Source organism: Periplaneta americana, chromosome 8 (assembly GCF_040183065.1).
Source record: "Periplaneta americana isolate PAMFEO1 chromosome 8, P.americana_PAMFEO1_priV1, whole genome shotgun sequence".
Lineage (NCBI taxonomy): Eukaryota > Metazoa > Arthropoda > Insecta > Blattodea > Blattidae > Periplaneta > Periplaneta americana.
The window spans coordinates 8179331-8202401 of record NC_091124.1 but is presented as its reverse complement, the minus strand read 5'-3'; the positions used below and the strand labels follow the sequence as shown (position 1 = coordinate 8202401).

Genomic DNA, 23071 nt, shown 5'->3' with positions numbered 1-23071 from the left:
ACGATCTATGCACAAGGTCACTTCCGATCTTCAGTCAGATACAAATGAAATGAATACTTCTGAATAATCTCAAGTTAGAAATATGGTCGAGCATAAAAAGTCGTACGAAACTTGCCTATAATGGTAATTAAGACGCTCGTATGAAAATTATGAAACGAGCGCAAGCGAGTTTCATAAACAAACATACTCGCGTCTTAATTACTATAATTATAGGCTCGTTGCATAATGTACTATTAAATGGCAACAAAATACATTATATCCTCAGGAACTTTAAAGGGGTTTAAATGGCTATAAAATAAATCTGTGCTCAAGGACTTTAAAAAAGTTGAAATGACTATAAAATACATGTATGCTAAGGAACTGTAAGAGAGTTTAAAAGGCTATAAAACATGTACAGTAGTGGCAAAAAAACCGGACCGACGGAATAATCAAAGTCCCCGAAATGAGCCACTGCGCATGCCACGCCCGCATTCACAAGATAGCGAGTAATCTATTGAAATTGTTGTAGTTTCGACTGCTGACATAGCCCATTTCGAAAGCCATTAGAAAATAAGTTGGTAAAAAATTCATGTTCTGGGAATAATAAGTTAATTAAGTAGTAAAATATCGCTGCAATCGAAAAGTATTGGAAATAAATTTGAATAGGAAACAAAAAAATGTTTCCTTCCCAGGCAGGATTCAAACCACGAAAGACTTAGTTACCAGTCTATCGTGCTCTGGAGTGAACAAGGATCTGAAGTCAGCTACAAGGGTCGGTCCGGTTTTTTTTTGCCACTACTGTACACTGTGGAACGTTGAAAGAGTTTAAATAGCTATAAGAGACATGTGTGCACAGGAATTTTAAGAGTTTAAATTTATGAAACATATGTGTACTCTGGAACTGTGAACGAATTTAAATGGTAACAAAAAACATACATGCTCAGGAACTTTAAAAGGTACAAATGGTTATAAAAGACATCTATGTTCAGGACTTTAAGGCCCAGTTGTATAGAATTCCTCGACTAAAGATCAACTTTGATTGAAGATCGAAAAGTGAACGGAGTTCAGACACTTCTTCTATTGTATAAAACTTTTCTGCGATCAAATTATCTTGGTTCAAATGCAATCTAATTTCACGTGAAAAGGATTTGACAACATCGCATAAACAGATGAAATACATGATGCGCGGACAGGTTTGTTCAGTGTTGCCAATCTAGCGACTTTAACTCTTTTTCAAGAACAATTTCTTTTAACTTTTATATTGCTTAAATAGGGATTTAGTGACCTTTTTATCACCCCATAGTGATAAAATTTAATCTTTCTTTGTTGATAATGAGAAATCTAGCGACTTTACAACTACTTTTTGGCGACTTTCCGTACACTCTGTTGGAGACACTGGTTTTTTGTGCAATGTAAATAATGGCGGACAATAAGAAGAAGGTTGACTGTTCTTCGAGTTGTTATGTTATGGTGTTTGATACTGCTAAACATAATAAAGCTTGAATAATTTCGAGGGAAAAATTGTTCCGGAGCCGGGTATCGAACCCGGGACCTTTGGTTTAACGTACCAACGCTCTACCACTGAGCTACTCGGGAACTCTAACCGACACCGATCCAATTTTTCCCTCTATATCCACAGACCTCAAAGTGGGCTGACAACCGTCAAGCAACCAACTTCGAGTGCACACTAACTCCGTGTGACTTAAATTGTGGTTTTCTGTTGACGAACAGTGACGTATATTATGCAAATCAAGATTTTCAGGTATAACTCCCTGTAAAGTTGATTTGAATAATTTCGAGGGAAAAATTGTTCCGGAGCCGGGTATCGAACCCGGGGCCTTTGGTTTAACGTACCAACGGTTAGAGTTCCCGAGTAGCTCAGTGGTAGAGCGTTGGTACGTTAAACCAAAGGCCCCGGGTTCGATACCCGGCTCCGGAACAATTTTTCCCTCGAAATTATTCAAATCAACTTTACAGGGAGTTATACCTGAAAATCTTGATTTGCATAATAAAGCTTTATAAAACGACAATTTTCGGTTAGTAATACAGTTAATTGAAAATTTGTGAATGTACCTATCATATCCATTAATAATTAATGGTTGTTATAAACATAATTATAGGTTGTGTTATTTGATACTGCTGAACACGATAGAGCCTTATAAAATATAAGATTGTTTGTGTATTAAGGCAAGAAATTGAAAGAAATATATATAAATGTACCTAACATATCTATTAATATGAATAATAATGGATATTTTATTTGCACAATCTGTCACTCGTATATTTCAAACAGAAAAGAAATAACTGAACTTGGATCATCTAACTTAATCGGAGAAATTTCTTCAGTCAAAGTTGACTTTAGTTTGAGACAATTTAATCTCAGATTAGACCTTATACAACACAAAATTCCAAGTTCAGCTGAAACAAGGATCAATTTAACCTCTCATCTAAGATTAAATGGTTTATACAATCGGGCCTAAAAGAGTTAAGTGTAGGTGTATGGAAATAATATCTCTGTTCATGGGGCCTAAGAGTAAAATAAAACTATCCAATATCATCACTAAAAATGAAAAGGTTGATAATAAATCAGAAATTATGTTACAAGAAAATATTAGAATAAATTATTATCGTTTGAACACAATATTGAAAGATATGTGAAAGGGTTAAGATGGAGTTGTAACTTTATAGATGTTCGTACTGTACTGACCGAGCGATTTCTCGGGTCCCAGAATGATCCAGTCCGCCGAGGAGCACATGAGTCCGTGTTGCAGGAACACAACTGGTTTGCCGGATGCGGGCGGACTTTGTTCACTTCCCGCAATTCGGTGCATCGTGAGGATGTAGCCGTCGCTAGTGGTTACTGTGTGGGCCTCTCCGTGGTATCCATACTTCGTAATAAGCTGAAGCTGTAGACGAGAAAAATCGATCGAATTCATATTACAGTTTTTTAAACTGAGAAAGGAGTTGTTGAAGATTTCATGTCGAATTCTTCCCTCAAACTGCAGATCTCCACTGCAGATAGACAGTCTTATTAAATTGCCCATACTACCTATAGGGGTGTGAAAACTTATTTGTAATGTTACCTTAAGAAACAGAGGCGATTAGAGAGAATGTTAGTAGGACAGGTTATATTCACTTTCATAATTACTCTTCAAGGAACGACGATACCACCACAGTCTACTATATACAGTCACGAAGCTTGAGTTTTGAGGGTGCTAGAAATAATAGACTGTGACAGTACTATTTTGCATTGCCTGTAATAAGGCGATATTATCGATCCTAGTGGTGAGCAACTATCTAATGTTTGCATATTTACTACGTATTGAGCTTCGCGACTGTGTATACTAGACTGTGATCATACTCTTCAAGGAACGACCACTCATATAAATTGAGGGAAAGACGACAGAGGACGGACACTGGAAAGTTTTCTTTTCTCAATCGTACTATCAGGGACTGGAATGCTTTACCTGCAGACTTACTAAAGGCTTTACCAATAACCAAAAATGTATTTAAAATAGGCTTAAAGACTTTACTAATAGACGGTAGTATATTATACACACTATTTAAAGGATGTAATTGATATTTTGTTATTGAAGTGTTGTATCAGTGAAGAAGTGTGTTGTGTCAGTGAAGTGTGTTGTGTAAGTGAAGTGTGTTTCTGTCAGTGAAGCTTTATAGTTTATAGTGGCAGTGCAAAGTATTTGAACAGTGAAATGTTTTTGAAGTGTTAGTGAAATCAGGATAGAATCAGTGAAATGTGGCGTAGTTGCAGTGAATGAGTTGTCAGCGAAATGAGTATAGTGCTGAAAGGTACTTGTACAGGTATGAACATATCATACTCGTGGATTTTAGTTCGAACTTAGGTTTAAGATTCAAATTAGATTTACTTTAATTGTTATTTTAAGTTATCGTTCTTCATTTAATTTAGGATGCTCCCTGCTGTTGTTGTTATTATTATTATTATTATTATTATTATTATTATTATTAATTGTGTTTATTATTAATTGTCATTACTGAGTATAATTAGTTACCACTGTCACCGGGTATATACCCATTTGCAGTGTGAATACATACATACATACATACATACATACATACATACATACATACATACATACAGTCCACACCTGTGGAGTAACGGTCAGCGCGTCTGGCCGCGAAACCAGGTGGCCCGGGTTCGAATCCCGGTCGGGGCAAGTTATCTGGTTGAGGTTTTTTCCGGGGTTTTCCCTCAACGAAATACTAGCAAATGCTGGGTAACTTTCGGTGCTGGACCCCGGACTCATTTCACCGGCATTATCATCTTCATTTCATTCAGACGCTAAATAACCTAGATATTGATAAAATAACCCAATAAAAAATACATACATACATACATACATACATACATACATACATACATGATTTTCAAAAGAAAAATATGGAAAGCATTAATATTTTTGTTCAGTATCAATATTATGTAAATGAAGAACTACTAGATTTTTGGGTGTTACATTTTGATTATTTGAGATCATATGACTTGGAGCGTTCACTGTGTAAGTTTAATTTCCATACTTAAGCTATCGGTATTCGTTATCAAATCCGAATTTTGAGACTACAGTTACCATGATGTGTTACTGTCTTTTTATTATACACAAGTCGAGTCTAGACTTTCATAATTATAATATTTGCTTCTGAGAACAGGAAACCGTGTTGAACAACATTTTCACGACTCAGAAACGTATTGTCGGGTGCATAGCAATTGTTGATAGGCCTATTAGAAACTCTTGTAGGGAATATTTTCCACATTAAAATCTTCTTACTGTTTATGATATAATGCAGAGTGTAACATAATAACTATTCCAATTTTCTGATGTGATGTAGTACATGGAAATAAAAAAAAATTCTTAATAAAGTAATATCCGAAAATTCTTCGTATAAAAGACAGCGCTCATCACTCACATTATGGCTGCATTTATGTTTCAGCTGTTCTTGTTACCATGGAAATAATAACTGAAGTTCGTTTGTTGTTGTATGTCACAAAATATCGTCTGTGTGTAACACGAATCCTAAAGCTGTGGAGAATCTCCGCAATCAATGGAAGTTTTATGTAAATATTTGGGTTGGATTACTTGATAACTATCTAGTGGGGTCGTATCTTATGCCTGCGCGGTTGAATGAACATGGTTATTATTATTATTATTATTATTATTATTATTATTATTATTATTATTATTATTATTTTTTTTTTGCCGAAATGCTTCCGGAACTTCTTGAAGATATCCCGATTAATATTCGAAGAAACATGATCTTTCAACACGACGGTGCATCCGTACATTTCGGCTTAAATCGTCGAAATTATTTAAATGTACATTTTTCGAATCTTTGGACAGAGAGAACAGGTCCAGTTACTTGACCGGCACGTTCCCCAGATATGACCAGTTGGTTTTTGTGTTTGGGGTCATATTAAATCAATTGTTTGTGAAACACCCATCGGCACAGCAGAAGAATTAATTGCTAGAATTATTCTTGCTTTTGACGATTTTCGTAACCACAGACATTTCAAAATATTCGTCGTTTAATCATACGGCGTTATACTTTGTACGTCAACAATAGCAGTCGCAATTTTGAACAGTTCCTACAGTTTGTCAATACCATTTTCTTAATATCTGGTATTAGATAAAAAGTTACTGTGTAACCATAGAAAGTAAATAAAGAACTTTACAAGTTGAGATTCTTTCATGTTTTCCATACCACTATCACTTGAAAACGAAGCATTTCCGGACATTACTTTATTAAGGAAAAATGTTTAATTTCATGCCCTCTATCACATAAAAAATTAGGAATAGTTATTTTGTTATAGGCTGCATATATATTCTTAAAACTATTGGAATAAATTCATACTGTCCACACCTGTGGAGTAACGGTCAGCGCGTCTGGCCGCGAAACCAGGTGGTCCGGGTTCGAATCCCGGTCCGGCAAGTTACCTGGTTGAGGTTTTTTCCGGGGTTTTCCCTCAACCCAATACGAGCAAATGCTGGGTCACTTTCGGTGCTGGACCCCGGACTCATTTCACCGGCATTATCACCTTCATTTCATTCAGACGCTAAATAACCTAGATGTTGATACAGCGTCGTAAAATAACCCAATAAATTCATACTAACCTTTCTGACTTTCTTCATACTTATGACACTCATAATAAAATAGTATAAGGATTTCGTAGAAGCATTTTAAATGTGGATATAGAGAAGAATGGAGCGTGTGAAATGGACAGACGGAATAAGAAATGAAGTTGTGTTGGAAAGAGTGGGTGAAGAAAAAATGATGCTAAAACTGATCAGGAAGAGGAAAAGGAATTGGTTTGGTTACTAGCTGAGAAGAAACTGCCTTCTGAAAGATGCACTGGAAGGAATGGTGAATGGGAGAAGAGTTCGGGGCAGAATATGTCAGATGATAGGCAACATTAAGATATGTGGATCATATGCCGAAACTAAGAGGAATACGGAAAGGATTGGAGAAAGCTGGTTTTGCAGTGAAAGACCTTTCGTTGGGCAGAACGCTATATGACATGAAGGATTTAGATTTACCACTTTACTAATATTTTCAGAACTTAGGCTTTTAGTATAAAGATGTAGGTCTATAACAGTTTGCCAGTTGGCATTAAATATACAAATGATATTTTTAAGAGTAGGAAATCTATTAAAAAGATGTTAATGCAACTGTGTCCCTACAGTCATCTAGAGATCCAGACGACGCGCATGTGGGCCTTTCAAAAGATCCACACTATCACGAAGCTAATACGTAGGCTAATGTCTTATGGCTATGATGCAATACTGTACTTGAAACTAAGCAACTAAAACTACTGCCACCTGACGTACAGTTTGTCGTAGTTCATGTGAACCACGCGTTAGGACTTGATAGTATCAACGCGGGAAATCTTTGGTCCCCCATGATACACTAGATTCCATTAATGCCGTCTCGTCCTTTAATCGTACTGACAAGAAGCTGCGTTTTATACCCCACTCTAACCGTGTACGTACGATTTGACTCGCTTGTATTGTGTATTCGGTTTTCAGTGGTGTTCATGCTAGAGCAATAGCTACACAATTAGAAATGTATGCCAACATTTCAGAGGTGCAGTAGCACGTCCCTGCTCGTAGGAAAGACCATCTGTGTGTCTATTGTATATACAGGGTGTTTCTAAATTAGACCGACAAACTTTTGGATCGGACAGATAACCTTCTTTCACACAGTTTTCGTTAAGAAACCCTTGGGCTCGGACACTTCGTTTCAATGGAAGAGAGGTTTAACGCTACCACCCAGTTTGTTTACTTCGTCAGCACAGTATCATTCTTCGACCGCGTTTGTTTATTCCCTGAGCTCGGTATCATGCATTAATCCAATTTGATTACTACCTGTAGTTTATGAAACCCCTATTGACTCTGAAGAAGATATTGCAACACGCATTGTCTGGGCAGTAGCTGAAATCAGGGAAATGCCTGGCGTCTTTGAAAGGATACGACAAAGTATGGCACGTCGATGCAATGCTTGTCTGGAAGTCAATGGACGTGTGTTCCAGCACTTGTAGTGATAAGACAGTAAAGCAATGGATCCATACTGCTAATTTAACACTGAAGTGAGTGTTTTTCCTTTAAATTCACTTTGCTTTGCTTGTGTTTTTCTTTATGTTTGGGTCAATAAATTGTGCCTATAACATTAATGATTTGTTTATTCACTTTTGACGTAACTAATTACTTCAATCTCTTCCTGTACGATCGAACCATATAATGATATAAGCCCCTCTTGCTCTGAAAAGAAGCGTGGCATCCCATGGGTTTCTTAACAAAAGCCGTTTGAAAGAAAGTTATCTATCCGATCCCAAAGTTTGTCGGTCTAATTTAGAAACGCCCTGTATCCTTACTAGCATAGCAATGAGAGGGGGATGAAGCACTGGCTGTAAACACAACTTCAAAACATAACGGTATTAATGGAACTCACTGTACATACAAGTGACATAGGTATAGCAAGGTATAGTCAATTACCGTATCGAGAAGCATATCTGGATTTGAAACTGCTACAGCGAAGTATGAGTAGAAGCATATTCCCAGAACAGCGGCAAGCCTCATGTGCTGGATCATCTTGCCACCTAAAAGAAAATGGATTGGTTTCACGCTTGTTGCTCTCAGTTTTGAGTGGTTACATCGGAGATTTCTTACATCAAGGGTGATAAACACTTAAAAGAGCTAGGACATCTTACCACGACTTCTTTAGGAAGGGAATAAAAGCTGTGTATTATATGTCGTAAACAAGGAGTAAAGGATGCAAGCTAACAAAAATAAATACACTGGTTGTAAAGTACAGTCCACGTTAGGAAATAGTTTAATATAGTTTATTCTATTCCTTACTTTAATTTCAATATAGTGGAATACGTTTTAAGACGAATGTAGCCGCCCTAGAGATCATGTATTAAGTGTTATTTTGTCCATTAGAATCTTTCGTGATGTAACGAAAATGGAGTATGAAAATTATAAGTGATGGAAAAAAGAAGAATGAAATTAATCAAAGAATACAATTCTGAAGATTAGCTAAAGCCACATATTTGAAATTATTTCTTCTGGGACAAACGCATTAAGTACTTACTTACTTACAAATATGTTAGAGCAGAGCTGGGCAGCAAGAGCGGATTCTACTCTCTCACGGGGAGCCATATGATTTCTCTTCATCCCCTTTCTTCCCCGCCGAACACCGCGCAGCGTTGATTCAGTGACGGATAAATATTAAGCGTCCCCGTTTAGAGACTGGTTCCGCTCCCGATGCCCAGCTCTGGTCTAGAGGAATCCGGAAGTTCATTTCCGCCCTCACATAAGCCCGCCATCGTCCTCTATCCTGAACAAGATTAATCCAGTCTCTACCACCATATCCCACCTCCCTCAAGTCAATTTTAATATTATCCTCCCATCTACATCTCGGCCTCACCAAAAGATCTTTTTCCCTCCGGTCTCCCAACTAACACTCTATATGCATTTCTGGTTTCGCCTATTGGTGCTACATGCCCTGCTCATCTCGAACGTCTGGATTTAATGTTCCTAATTATGTCAGGTGAAGAATACAATGCGTGTAGTTCTGTGTTGTGTAACTTTCTCCATTCTCCTATAACTTCATCCCTCTTAACCCCAAATATTTTCCTAAGAACCTTATTCTCAAACACCCTTAATCTCTGTTCCTCTCTCAAAGTGAGACTCCAAGTTTCACAACCATACAGAACAACCGGTAATATAACTATTTTACAAATTCTAACTTTCAGCTTTTTTGAGAGCAGACTAGATGACAGAAGCTTCTCAGCCGAATAATAACAGGCATTTTACTCATATTTATTCTCTGTTTAATTTCCTCCCGAGTGTCGTTTATATTTGTTATCGTTGCTCCAAGATATTTGAATTTTTTCATCTTTTCAAAGGATAAATTTCCAATTTTTATATTTCCGTTTCTTATAATATTCTGGTCACGAGACATCATCATATACTTGGTCTTTTCGGGATTTACTTCCAAACCTATGTCCTATATATTGATTATTTATTTATATATTGTTAAATTAAGGACATCACTCGTTGTGTTCATTTTGCATTGAAATGAATAGTGACATTTACATTAACTTCCAAGGTTCATTACTTAAATGCTACAAATTTATGTTCCTATAGGTGATGAAAGAAGAAAAGTTTTGGAAAATCTAAAGCAGGCTAGGTGCAAAGAAATGTCAAAGAAACTACCAACAGAAAATCTAGCATAATCGTAAACCTTGAAACGACAGAACTTATTATAAATACTGTACAATGACTTTATTACAATATTTTTTAAACATTACAGTGCCGCCACTGATAGACTTTCTCACATGCAAAGAATGTCAACAACTCTACGTAAAAGTCAATCATCCCCAATAAAAGTGGAGTGAGGCAGACGTCATATTTCCCCTACTTACGGGTTCTGCAGGCCTGACCTATAGGAATTAAAGGCTTGGGACCACGGACACTGAGTATTGTCAAGGTACTAGTTTGGAGATAGGACCTGGCTATTCCAGACTGAGGAGGGATGTTTCACCTACAGAATTAGATTTATGAATGGCACCTTGGCTATCTGTTGGACTGGAACAATCTATGCTTTAATTCACACAATGGACCAAAGTGAGCGTAAGAGCATGGATCCATCTCGGATCCTGCCAGCCCTCTAAAAGCCAAGCCGTTCAGCTTACCACTACCATCACCATCTTCACCTCATGGTGTTCTTCACAGTCCTTGATCAGCTTTGGACTACATAATCTTGGACAGTTCTGGACTATATTTAGGTTATATATAGTGGATTGGAATAAACTAATGGGGGTCCTAAAGAAAATTGGTGTGGATTGGAAATAAAGGAGGCTGTTCAGTAATCTATATATGAAACAACGAGCCAAAGTCAGGATAAGAGAAGAAATGTCAGAAGAAAGTAAAATAGGGAGAGGAGTACGACAAGGATACCCTTTATCACCTACCCTGCTCAACATCTACTCGAAGCATTTTAATTAATTGATGAACTAGTGGACTTACTCGTGTTAAATATGTAATATTCGTCCGGCTTACAGCTGTTTCAGTGCATCACGTACCATCATCAGAGCCTACTAGATCGCGGCGTCATCTCGAACTTTTCTGCCTGTTAGGAGGGTGTGTTTTATTGTTGGAATGTGTTGGATTGTGGAGTCGAATAGTGTGTGTGTACTGAAATTGATCTGTGTGTTGAGGATTTGATCGGGGTGTGTTTTAGTGTGTTTGTATATTTCGTATTGTTCTAGTGTGTTGAGTTTTTGGTTCTTGGGTTGTATGTGTAGGATTTCCATGTCCGTATTTATATTATTGTATGTATGGTTGGCATTGGTTATGTGATCGGCGTATGTAGATGTGTTGTGTCCTCTGGTTATAGCTTTAATGTGTTCTTTGTAGCGAGTTTGGAATGATCTGCCTGTCTGTCCTATGTAGAACTTGTCGCAACTATTACATGTTAGTTTGTATATACCTGTGTGGTCGTATTTATTTGTTTGTGTTTTTTGTGTGTTGAGATGTCTTTGTAGTGTGTTTTCTGTTCTGTATGTTATGTTGTATTTCTGTTTTCTGAATGAAGATGCGATCTTATTTGTGTTTTTGTTTTCATATGTTAGTGTGATGTATTTCTTGTGTTCTTGTGTTTGTGTTGTGTTTTGTGTATTTATGTGTTTGTTAAGTTTTTGTTTTGTCTTCCTTATGATGTTGTCTATTATGTTTGGATTGTATCCGTTTTCTTGTGCTATGAATTTGATTGTGTTCACTTCTTCATTGTAGTGTTGTTGGTTCATGGGTATGTTGAGTAATCTGTGTACCATTGTCCTGAATGCAGCATGATTGTGTTGTATGGGATGGTTAGATGTGTTGTGTATGTGTGTGATGGTGGTGGTTGGTTTTCTGTGTATTTTGAAGGTGTGTTTGTTGTCGATTTTTGTTATGGTGATGTCTAGGAAATTTATGGAGTTGTTGTTTTCAAGTTCTAGTGTGTATTGAAGTTTTGGATGTAATTTGTTTATGTATTGGTGTAGTTTGTGTATTTGTCTTTTGTTTCCTTTGTATAATATGAGTATATCGTCTACATATCTATGCCAGTATATTATGTTGTCTGCATACTTGTTGTGTTCATTGTTGAGTATGTATGTTTGTTCTATGTTGTACTAGCAGAGATAATTTTACACAACATCCATCTCAATCGTAAAATGATCATAAAAGCAATAGTTGTTGTTATTTGGCGTGATCATCGAGGTAAATAGTAGTAATGGGGTGAGGGCTAGATGTAATTTCTGCTGCAAAACAGCAACCGTAGTCAGCTGTGGTGGTTATGGCAGCCATATTGGTAGGCCTAATGTAAAAATATTTTACATCCGTCCATATGAATGCTTTCATGTGTTCAAATGGACTTTTCGGAGACCGAAATACCATTGGCATTGGTAGAGCACCCAAGAATAAAATACTCCTTGACTGACGACTTAGAATCTGAAGTTTATAACGAAAATTAAGCTTAAACTATTCGAAATTGTCTTTACAAACACACATTATCATCCTGATATATCATAGAAAGTAGAACATTTACCGTGAGTTACGTAAATAAAACGCCAATTTTTTTAAACTATACCGATAATATAGTAAATTAATTAATTCCGGTTTATATTGTTATTTAATATCAATGGTTATAGTTTACGAAACAGTAATGCAGGGTATTTGTTCGAATCAGCCAGGTAACTACAGCCGAGGCACAGTTACCAGTTGAAGCACAGATAGCTGTAAAGATGACGATAATTGTTTCGGAAACTCGTTTCAAACCTATCAGCGCGTTAAATCGTAGATAACTATGTATGTACAGGTAACTGTCTTTGCAGAAACCGGGCGTTAGTGTGCCTGTTCTCGTATTTCCTATAGATTTATCCCGAATCTGTTCTTATCGAGATATTAGCCTGCAGATACTTATGTCCCCAAAGCTGAAAACTATATGAACAAGAAATACACTACAAGTGAATTTGCCTAGAAGTCTCATGATTTTTTGTTTCCATTTGTAACACGGAGGTCTTTTCTTTTAGTAAATTCACTTCCTTTTCAAAGGAAGCCATGCCAAGTATCGTTATTTGCTGGTTTTGAACTCGCGAACCTCGAGTTGAAGGCGAACGTAATATCTCTTTCGGCCTAGTTTTATCTCCCTCCTGTTTAAACCTGTGATTTAGTTTTAATTTTGCCGTGGAACGAGAAAATTGTGCAGTCATCCCCTATCAAAATGTTTATTAAACCTGGACGAGGCAATAATAACACTGATATACTAATTTTATAATAATGTGAATGTACCTTGTGTTGCTACTGCTTGAGTAGGAACTTCAGCACGATTTTATGCCACTTGCTTCCGTTCTCAAGCTGATTATCGACTGCGTATCTTTATATACTACTTTAGAGATTTTCGACACGGTGTTATATCTTAACGTAGAAGGTTTACACAGGTGCGATATGTTCCAATACACTTTAGTTCTGTAGGTACAGAAAATGATTTAAATCCATCAACCTAATCAATAACTGATGTCATTATTATTGACTCACTATTTGCCTTGAACAATGTACCTTCCCAAGGCTTCACGTTCAGATGTTTGAGAATGTGTTTACGTTGTAAGATTGGCAAGCTAAGGCTATGTTACACAACTTTTGTTATGTAACACGTTGCTGTAACTAGTTACTGGGACTGATAAGGGAAGTTGACAAAATATTGAAAGTTACTTACGTAGGCTAACTGCAATCGTCCACATATTATGAGAATATAACTATGGATTTGCAAATTCTTTTTAGTAGGAAAGTAAACTACAGTAGATCCTCTATTATCCGTAGTAATGAAGGGAGTGGACTGAACGGTTAGGCAAAAAAACGGATAATCCGCACCATAAAAAGTTTTCATAAACTAACTACATACTATTTTCCTAATTTCCTCCATGGCCTTTTCTTTCAATACGCTAGGTAGTGGATCAGAAGCTCAATAATTTAAGTCTGTTTTTTTTTTTTTTTTTTTTTTTTTTTTTTTTTTTTTTTTTTTTTTTTTTTACAATTCATATTTGATTTTCCGATAAGTCAGTTATTAAAACATTATTTTTTGTACTAAAGTCTGGTTTTCAACGACGGGTTTTTAATGGCTAAGGAAACTCTTTATGACGACTGTATGTGGAAAGTTAGGAATAGTAGAGGTCTCATGTTGTAGATTTACAAATTTTATAGTTTATATATTTTTTTCATTAGCCTAAATCGCGTACAGTTGTAATTCCTATCTCGTATTGTGATGTGAAATGAACCACATTTTCTCTTTTCCCAAACCACTCAATTTCTTGCACTTTTTTCCGTAGTACAACATGTTTTCTTTTGATGCTTGTAGAAGATACTTTGGATAGAAGTTAGACAGTACGGCCATGATGAGTAAGGGTAAAGATTTATAAAAAGAAAAAACACTCGTACTAATATAATGTACAGTACTTCATATTTATATCTGCGAGCGAGAAAGACAGTCAGATAATCCACCAATCGGTTAATAGGGTGACGGATAATCGGGGTTTTACTGTATAGCGAATTAAAAATCACGAGAGACTTAATTACGATTGTGGAAATTTTAAAAACTTTACCAAGTTAATGCTATAAGACTTCGAATATTTGTTATATGTTCAGTGAATGAATGAATGAAGCCACTGTGTCCCATGAAGGGCTAGGGCCTCCTACAGGAGGGGAAGCTCGGTTGGTGTGGTTCACATGATGAGCTATTTCACGTGAACAATATTTACATTCACATTCACTATGTGAGATACACTACAGTTTGTCAAATTTTAGTTCTGTTTGAGTTTGTTCACTATCTGTCTCCACTCGTTCCTGTTGCGGGCGATGGTTGACCAGTTCCCTCCCGGCTGGTGCTTGAATGTATCTGCCCATCTTCTTCTTGGCCTGCCTTGTGTTCTCCTTCCTATGTACGGGTCCCACATGGTGGTTTCTCGCGCCCATCTGCCTTGTTGCTGCCTTGCTACATGACCACCCCACTTCCACTTCGTTACGAGGGCTTTTTCTGTGATGTTCTCAGAAGCTGTAATTTTCTGCAGTGCCGTGTTGGAGACCTTGTCTTTTTAGATACGTTCAGTGGCAAAAAAAGAAAAAAAAAACCGGACCGACCCTTGTAGATGATTTCAGAGCCTTGTTCACTCCAGAGCACCATACACTGGTAACTAAGACTTTCGTGGTTCGAATCGTGCCTGGGAAGGAAATTTTTTTTGTTGCTTATTCAAATTTATTCTCAGTACTTTTCGATTGCAGCGATATTTTACTACTTAATTAACTTATTATTCCCGGAACATGAATTTTACCAGCAATCGAAAAGTATTGGGAATAAATTTGTTAAGGAACAAAAAAAAAAAAAAGTTTCCTTCTCAGGCAGGATTCGAACCACGAAAGTCTTAGTTACCAGTCTATCGTGCTCTGGAGTGAACAAGGCTCTGAAATCAACTACAAGGGTCGGTCTGGGTTTTTTTTTTTTTGCCACTACTTTAGTTGGAGAAAGACGGTTGACAAGCTTTTGTCATGCGGTTTGCTTTCGAAAAAAACTTAAAGTTAGAATTTATAAAATAGTTATATTACCGGTTGTTCTCTATGGTTATGAAACTTGGACTCTCCACTTTGAGAGAGAGGAACAGAGGTTAAGGGTGTTCGAGAATAAGGTACTTAGGAAAACATTTGGGGTTGAGAGGGATGAAGTTACAGGATAATGGAGAAAGTTACGCAACGCAGAACTGCACGCATTGTATTGTTCACCTAACATAATTAGAAACATTAATCATGACGTTTGAGATGGGCAAGGTATGTAGCACCTATTGATGAATCCAGAAATTTATATAGAGTGTTAGTTAGAAGGCCTAAGGGAAAAAGACTTTTGGGGAAATATTATGCTATATATTTTATAAGTTAAATCAAAATAGCTTGACATGACGTATCCACAGAATTAAATGTTAGAGCTATCGAATAGAAAATAATAATCCGCTTATAACTTATGCGGTAAAACTTTAGAACATTACGCACGCTTATACAGGGTGTTTCCGGGCTAGTGTTACAAACTTTCAGAGATGATGGGGAAGGGCCCATGTATCAATTTGAGGTAAGGAACCCTGGTCCGGAAATGACCGAGTCGAAAGTTACAAGCAAAATTTGTGGTGTGAAAATGAAATAATTTTATTCCTCTGTACATCTTATTTATGTGTATTTATCTGTACATCTTACACTACTGTATTCATCTGACGTTGTTTACGTTGTCTACTTACAGTATTCCGTTCAGCGCGCTGTCTGATGGATGGCGACAGGAAACTACACTAAAGCAATGCAGATAGCGTAATGTGTAACGGACATGGTCGGTCCTGATACGCACGTCTGTAGACAGCAGTGTATGTGTACAAGTTGCAGTGTCCAGTCGATCAGTCCTAGTGAAATGGAGGAGTACACGAGAGCGGAATAAGCAGACCTGATTTTCGAATACGGATGAGCCAATGGGAACAGTAGACAAGCTCACAGATTGTATCGGTACAAGTACCCACGTAGGAGATATCCGGCCCATACGATCTTTCCACGACTGTTCCGAAGGTTAACGTTAAGGGAAGGAGGGCACGTGGTGCCAAATTACAATTCCATTTCCACACAACTATTTTTGCTTATAACTTTTGACTCAGTCATTTCCGGACCAGGGTTCCTTATCTCAAATCGATACATGTGCCCTTCCCCATCATCTCTGAAAGTTTGTAACACCAGTCCGAAAACACCCTGTATATAGTATTACCTTCCTGAAAAATGCCAATTATATGAAGACAATACTAAAATACCTACAATTGATTATTTATTTACGGTCTTACTAATAAAAACTCTATATACAGACGTTTAACTGTCTTATACTTATACAATGAGTAGCTCGTTTATAAGTCGTGTGTAAATTCCTTACTAATAATCACTACATACGTCGTGTATAACAGTATGACTGTTACACAGCTACGTCATAGTTTCGTCATTACTTCACTACGAAAGGTAATAGAATATCTCAGGTTCTCTATTGCATCCGGTAGAGCGCTGTAGTGTGGCGTGTTAAGTATCGATAGTACAACTGGCTCTAATCGATTACCACACTACATTTTGGTGAAAGAGTACAAGCTACAGCAACATTATTCTAATAATTCTGTGATCTTTGGTTTGTTCTTCTGTGGTTACAAGGTAACCATCGTCATAAAATGACAGTCGATACGAACAGCTGTTAGAGCGCGGCCATTTTTTCGTTATATACAACACTTAAACAAGGGGTTTCGTGTATATAACTACTGCAAAGCAATTCCCATTGTATAGTTACAGCCTGTTTATACGTCCATCGATTATTCATGGTTTATTAGTAACGTTTTCTGTCTCAACTCTGCATAAGTCTCGTATAAAAACTATACACGGTTTATTAGTAAGACTGTTAGGGGATACTCGTATAGGTTATGTTGTAAATAACGTACAATGGAAAAAGTATGCGCATGCGTCATCTGTGATTAGAGATTTGATTCCCAAATCAATTCCGACTATCAGGAATCGATTTGTGATAGTTTGACATGCTGTACGAACGCGTGACTTAGTCAGAAACAGTCAGAGTTTGAAGTTTGCGCTGTGCGAATAGTAAAATCCATGTGCGCATGCTCGGAACTGTTCAAACCAGTCTGGAACTGCTGTGCGAATAAACCTATTATCACTTTCATATCACTCAGACGCTAGATAACCACAGCAGTTGATAAAGCCTCATAAAATAACCAACTAAAATGAGAATAATTATTCTTTACTCTCAAAAGCGTACGTATATTCAGGAGAGGTGTACATTTTCATTGTTTTAGTTTCCTTTTTGTTTGTTGCATACGTAGTATTAACTTTTATATAGGAATTATAAGATTTATGAACTTTATGCGAAATTGGAGGTTTATCCATCGAAGAGGTGGAAAAATTCAAATATCTTGGAGCAACAGTAACAAATATAAATGACACTCAGGAGGAAATTAAACGCAGAATAAATATGGGAAATGCCTGTTATTATTCGGTTGAAAAGCTTTTGTCATCTAGTCTGCTGTCAAAAAATCTGAAAGTTAGAATTTATAAAACAGTTATATTACCGGTTGTTCTATATGGTTGTGAAGCTTGGACTCTCACTTTGAGAGAGGAACAGAGATTAAGGGTGTTTGAGAATAAGGTTCTTAGGAAAATATTTGGGGCTAAGAGGGATGAAGTTACAGGAGAATGGAGAAAGTTACACAACGCAGAGCTGCACGCATTGTATTCTTCGCCTGACATAATTAGGAACATTAAATTCAGACGTTTGAGATGGGCAGGGCATGTAGCACGTATGGGCGAATCTAGAAATGCATATAGAGTGTTAGTTAGGAGGCCGGCGGGAAAAATACCTTTGGAGAGGCCGAGACGTAGATGGGAAGATTATATTAAAATGGATTTGAGGGAGGTGGGATATGATGATAGAGACTGGATTAATCTTGCTCAGGATAGGGATCAATGGCGGGCTTATGTGAGGGCGGGAATGAACCTCCGGGTTCCTTAAAAGCCAATAAGTAAGTAAGTAAGTAAGTATGAACTTTATGCGATTTTTATCTATGTTTATTTTATATTACATCACAGGGTGACAGAACTCATTTTTGTTCATATCTGAGAAAGTATCACTTAATATTGTGAACTATGCAACTGAACGGGATAATCTGAAATAGTATATTACGATACTAGTGGCTTATGCAGCAAATGGTGCAAACTAAGTTCATTAGACGTTCAAATAAATTTTTTTCAGATTTATTTTCAATGAAAGATACCAGACATTTTGAAAGTTATTTGCTTCCATAATTATGAAACACGTTTTTTATGCCAAATACGTTTTCTTGAACCTATCCACCTTCAATTTTTGAGTTTCAACGCGAAAACGCAAGTAACAATGCCAGGACAGTGTTTTTAATGTGGGAGTAAAGCAATAGCTATTTCAGTTCATTGTGGATTGTAGGTGAATGTTAAAGAAAGTCAGGTTTGCTATGCTTGCGAACAATAGACATAGCATCTTGGTATAGCTGTTGCATGTAGAGTTGAAATGTAAAGGGTAAAATCATTTTATCCTGCTAAGAGATCTTGCTGAAATGATCGGAAGACTACAACATTTTCTAGGTCTCTTATTTTATCAGTAAGCAATAATATCTTTTGGTCTTTCCTTAGAAACTGTAATTTTTGCGCTCTCTCGAGCCAATACTGAATCTACACCACACCGCCATTAAGTATCCTATATGAAAAAGACCCAACCCCACTTGATTAATAACTGTAAAAATATTTGATTTTTAATAACAATATTATTATCTTCCGCAAGTTTTGTAGTTTATATATTAAGATCAAGGCATTAACTATATAATAATAATAATAATAATAATAATAATAATAATAATAATAATAATAATAATAATAATAATAATAATCTATATATATATATATAATTTGAACTGGTAATGGAAATTACGGGAAAACGGCTGAACGGATTTTAATGAGTGACCCCTCATTTTCATGCCTGGCATCCAAAGTTTTTCGGAAAAGTAGTAGTTTTCAGTAAAATGTCAATTTTCCTACATAATTTTCCTATTTTCCAAAATCCATCTGTTGTCAGTTTTGAGAACTAATTTCATTGAATCACGGCCGACTTGATTGAATTTCAGAACAAAACACACACTACAATAAACAATAGGCTATTACACGAAGGCCATGACCTGCAGGATTGCCAACATATTTAGAGCTCAATTCAATTTGTTATTAAAAACTGATTCTGCAGTGTATAATTTTCTGAGTACAGCTGTGTATTGGATATTCAAATCTACGAAACTTGAGGTGGTTTGATGACATTATTAAGTTATCATTAGAAATTAAATATTATTATAGTTAGTATCATGATGCATCTATTTTTCATTAATTGCACATAATATTGATGCTATATTGATGACATGAAAGTGAAACGTTTTGAGGTTATGTAAGTAAATGTAGAGAATATCTTAATTTAGATCTTCATTTCTATAATTTACTGAGTGGCTTCTATATATAACTACAAAACTTAAGTAAGATAATAATATTGTGATTAAAAATCAAATATTTTTATACTTATTAACCCAGTGGGGTTGGGTCTTTTTCATATGCTTAATGGCGGTGTAGTGTAGATATTGATATGTGTCATTGTCTTCAGTATTGGCTCGAGAGAGCGCAGAAATTACAGTTCCTAAGGAAAGATAAAAAGGTATTACTTACTGATAAAATAAGAGGCCTAGAAAATTTTGTAGTCTCCAGATCATTTCAGCAAGATCTCTTATTAGGATAAAATGATTTTACGCTCTACATTTCAAGTTCTACATGCAGCAGCTATACGAAAATGCTATTGCTCGAAAGCTTAGCAAACCTGACATTTTTTTAACTTTTGCCTACAATCCACAATGACCTGAAATAGCTACTGCTATCGTCCTGACATTGATACTTGTGTTTTCGCGTTGAAACTCAAAAACTGAAGATGGATGGGTTCAAGAAAAAGTATTTGGTCTAAAAAATCCATTCAGAGAGAGTATGTTTCATTATTATGGAAGCAAAAACTATCAAAAAGACAAGTATTCTTCATTGAAAATAAATCTGAAAAATTTTTATTTGAACGTCTACGAACTTAGTTTGCAGCAGCATTTGCTGCACAAGCCACTAGCTGATATAAATATAAATAACTATCTTAATTTAATTTTAATATCGAATTAGAAAGTTTTTAATTTGTTGTGGGAGCTCTTGAATCTCAGGAGGAACAACTTTTACAACAGCGCAACTTAATCTGCTTGGCTCATTACCCAATTTTTTTGCATTGCATTTATTGCATATATATTTTATGTATTTTAACACGATTCAATTGAGCATAGTTAAAATTTGAATTATAAAATAATGGATTGCTAAGCTAACGTACAATTACTGCATACTAAATCAATACACTCTCGTAGTTCGTTAATTCTCGGAGATAAAAATGAATATGTTCATAAACATTATTTTAAGAAATACAGGAAATAAATATACAGAATAACCTATCAGTTTTCTGTGCATAAGAAGCTATTTTAATCTTACCTGTCCTCAATTTACTCACAAGTTACTGTAATAACATTATAGCATTATGTCCATCCAAAGAAACTACACTTTCCAATGATGAAATAATAATTAATTATACAAATCGGTTAATTTAGCTTCCGATATTAATTACATTGTCTGTAGGCTATGTTTCATAGTTTTCGATTGTTGTGTCCAAGGCCCCTTATAGACAAAGTCATTTGTTTTTCATTTCAATACACCGCCTTAGATGGCAGTTATTTTAATTTTAAAACTCATTTATCTCATTAAATATCAGTCCTATCAAAATTTTTCATGGAATAAAACGTATCGCAAATTAGTTTTAAAGAAACATTTGTTATGTAACATTTTTCACAAAAATCAATAATAAGCGAGATATTTCGATTTATTTAATTCAGGCCCCCTTATAACCCTCCTTTTCAATAATGTATTTTGAATGCCATATAGCCTAAAAACTAAGTTACAACGAACTTAATTTATATTCCAATTTTCATCTAAATCCGTTTAGCCATTATCGCGTGAAAAGGTAACAAACATACAGACAGACAGACAAAAATATGAAAAAAGCTATTTTCGGTTTCAGGGTGGTTAATTATATATGTTAGGACCAATTATTTTTGGAAAATCGAAAATTATCAGAAACATTTCGGCTACAGATTTATTATTAGTAGGCTATAGATATATGGACAAGGTTGGGAAGTGTTGTTTACAAAATCGAGGAAAAGTTTGTTATTTTTTCAATTTCCAAGATTTTGTATTTTTTCAATTTCCGAGATTTTGTAATGCACTTCACAAACGTCTATTGTACAACATTTTTTGCATGATCATATTTATTGCAAAAACAATGTGTTTTTCAATGAAAACTTAGAGCAATATTATTCCAGACCCTTTACAAAACTACACTGTAATGGCAAATAAGTAAGTATAAGTGATTACAATTCGTCTATTTCAGTATAGTTTTATGTTATGAAGAATGGTTTCTCTAGTAACAAGTTTCTGTGTGGGAATTCTAACTTTCAAGGCTTAACAACAATAGGGATGTTCCATATGAAATCGATCAGTAAAAAACCTCGCATTTTTTTATACTCTAAAGTTTTCCCCTATTTATACAAGGTGCTGAGGGGAGTGCATTTTCAAAAATATACTATCGAAAGTCAAACGGTTTTCGTATTATTGAGCGACAAATTTAGCGTATTTTAGAAAAACAAGCCTCTTTCAGCGCCCAGAACTCTGGAACCATTTACTGCAGAACATTGAACGAGAGCTTATTTTGAAGCTGACATTTGGTAGGTTATGTTAAGAAGTAATCCTTATTTTTATTATATACAGAGATACAGATAATCTGATTTTACTTGTTTTTAGGCTTTTTGGCTATTTGTAAAAATGTAAAAAAATATTGAGAAAAAACCTTGCATTATTAAGAGGGATTCGGCATTGTTTGCTTAGTGGCTCGGCAATAAGTTTCGAGGTTATTAACTAAATTATTTTCACACGCCTAGACTTGAACGGCGCAGTACCGCACGCACTAGCCGAGAGCTGAAGATAAGCGAGCATTGGGCGTCATTTTACTCCTGTGTTTATGAAAACTTGTGATAAAGCTAGCCCAGTCATGACTGCTAGATGACACATCACGTGTTTGTCTCCTGGCCTTGCTTGTCTCGACTACCTCCCGTCTCACAGTCAGCTGGTTAGTTCACGGGGGTACAATTTATTTTCTTTATTTGATATTTTCAATACTTCCTTATCAACGGTGCACCAGTAAAAAAAATGTGTTTATTTGTACTTTCAATGCGGAATCTAACCATATATTTTCAAAATATTTTTTCGTGGCCAAAGGCGTCTTAATGAAGAAAAATCTAAATTTCTCCATTTCCATAAAAAGTAAGAAAAACTGTTTACATGTCAATATAAACTTTAACTTCTCAACATCAAAATAAATCATGATTTTGATCATTGGGTGAAAGGGTTTCGGAGCTACAACAGTTTAAAGTTGCTAATTTTATGAAAATACGATAAATTTAAATATTATTAATTTAAATACTATGAAGTTCTGATGCCTCAAACTTTGCACGAAGCATTATATCACAGTTGAAGGGTACATGGGAATAACGATCAAGGTCCATTTTAGAAAGTTTCGAGAAAAACGAATTTAAAATTTAAGCACTTAATACTTTGTTATGTGTGTATTTAATAGAAATTGACGTAGTGGAATGTCAAGAACGATGATTTCTTATTACTAGCTAGACCACACAATAGTACTTTCTTTCCACTATAAGATAGCATTAATAACTCAATTTCGATTTTTGATGGACCTTGATCGTTTTTCCCGTGTACCCTTCAGTTATCTACGGACAGAAAAAGTTTCATTGTATTTAAAAATTGCATGG

General features: G+C 35.8%; 2 protein-coding genes across 2 annotated transcripts in view; one reads left to right on the top strand and one right to left on the bottom strand.

The window, feature by feature from the left end:
* LOC138704445 (lipase 3-like) overlaps positions 1 to 12941 on the bottom strand; it is a 31258-nt gene extending 18317 nt beyond the window's left edge. Inside the window, exons 1-3 of the mRNA XM_069832322.1 lie at positions 12843 to 12941; positions 8001 to 8104; positions 2687 to 2885 (exon numbers count right to left, since the gene is read on the bottom strand). Coding sequence (XP_069688423.1) covers positions 2687 to 2885; positions 8001 to 8096 — 295 coding nt within the window. The 5' untranslated portion in view covers positions 8097 to 8104; positions 12843 to 12941. The remainder of the gene's footprint in view (positions 1 to 2686; positions 2886 to 8000; positions 8105 to 12842) is intronic.
* Slob (Slowpoke binding protein) overlaps positions 1 to 23071 on the top strand; it is a 595498-nt gene that overhangs the window by 39694 nt on the left and 532733 nt on the right. The gene's annotated exons all lie outside the window — the stretch shown is intronic.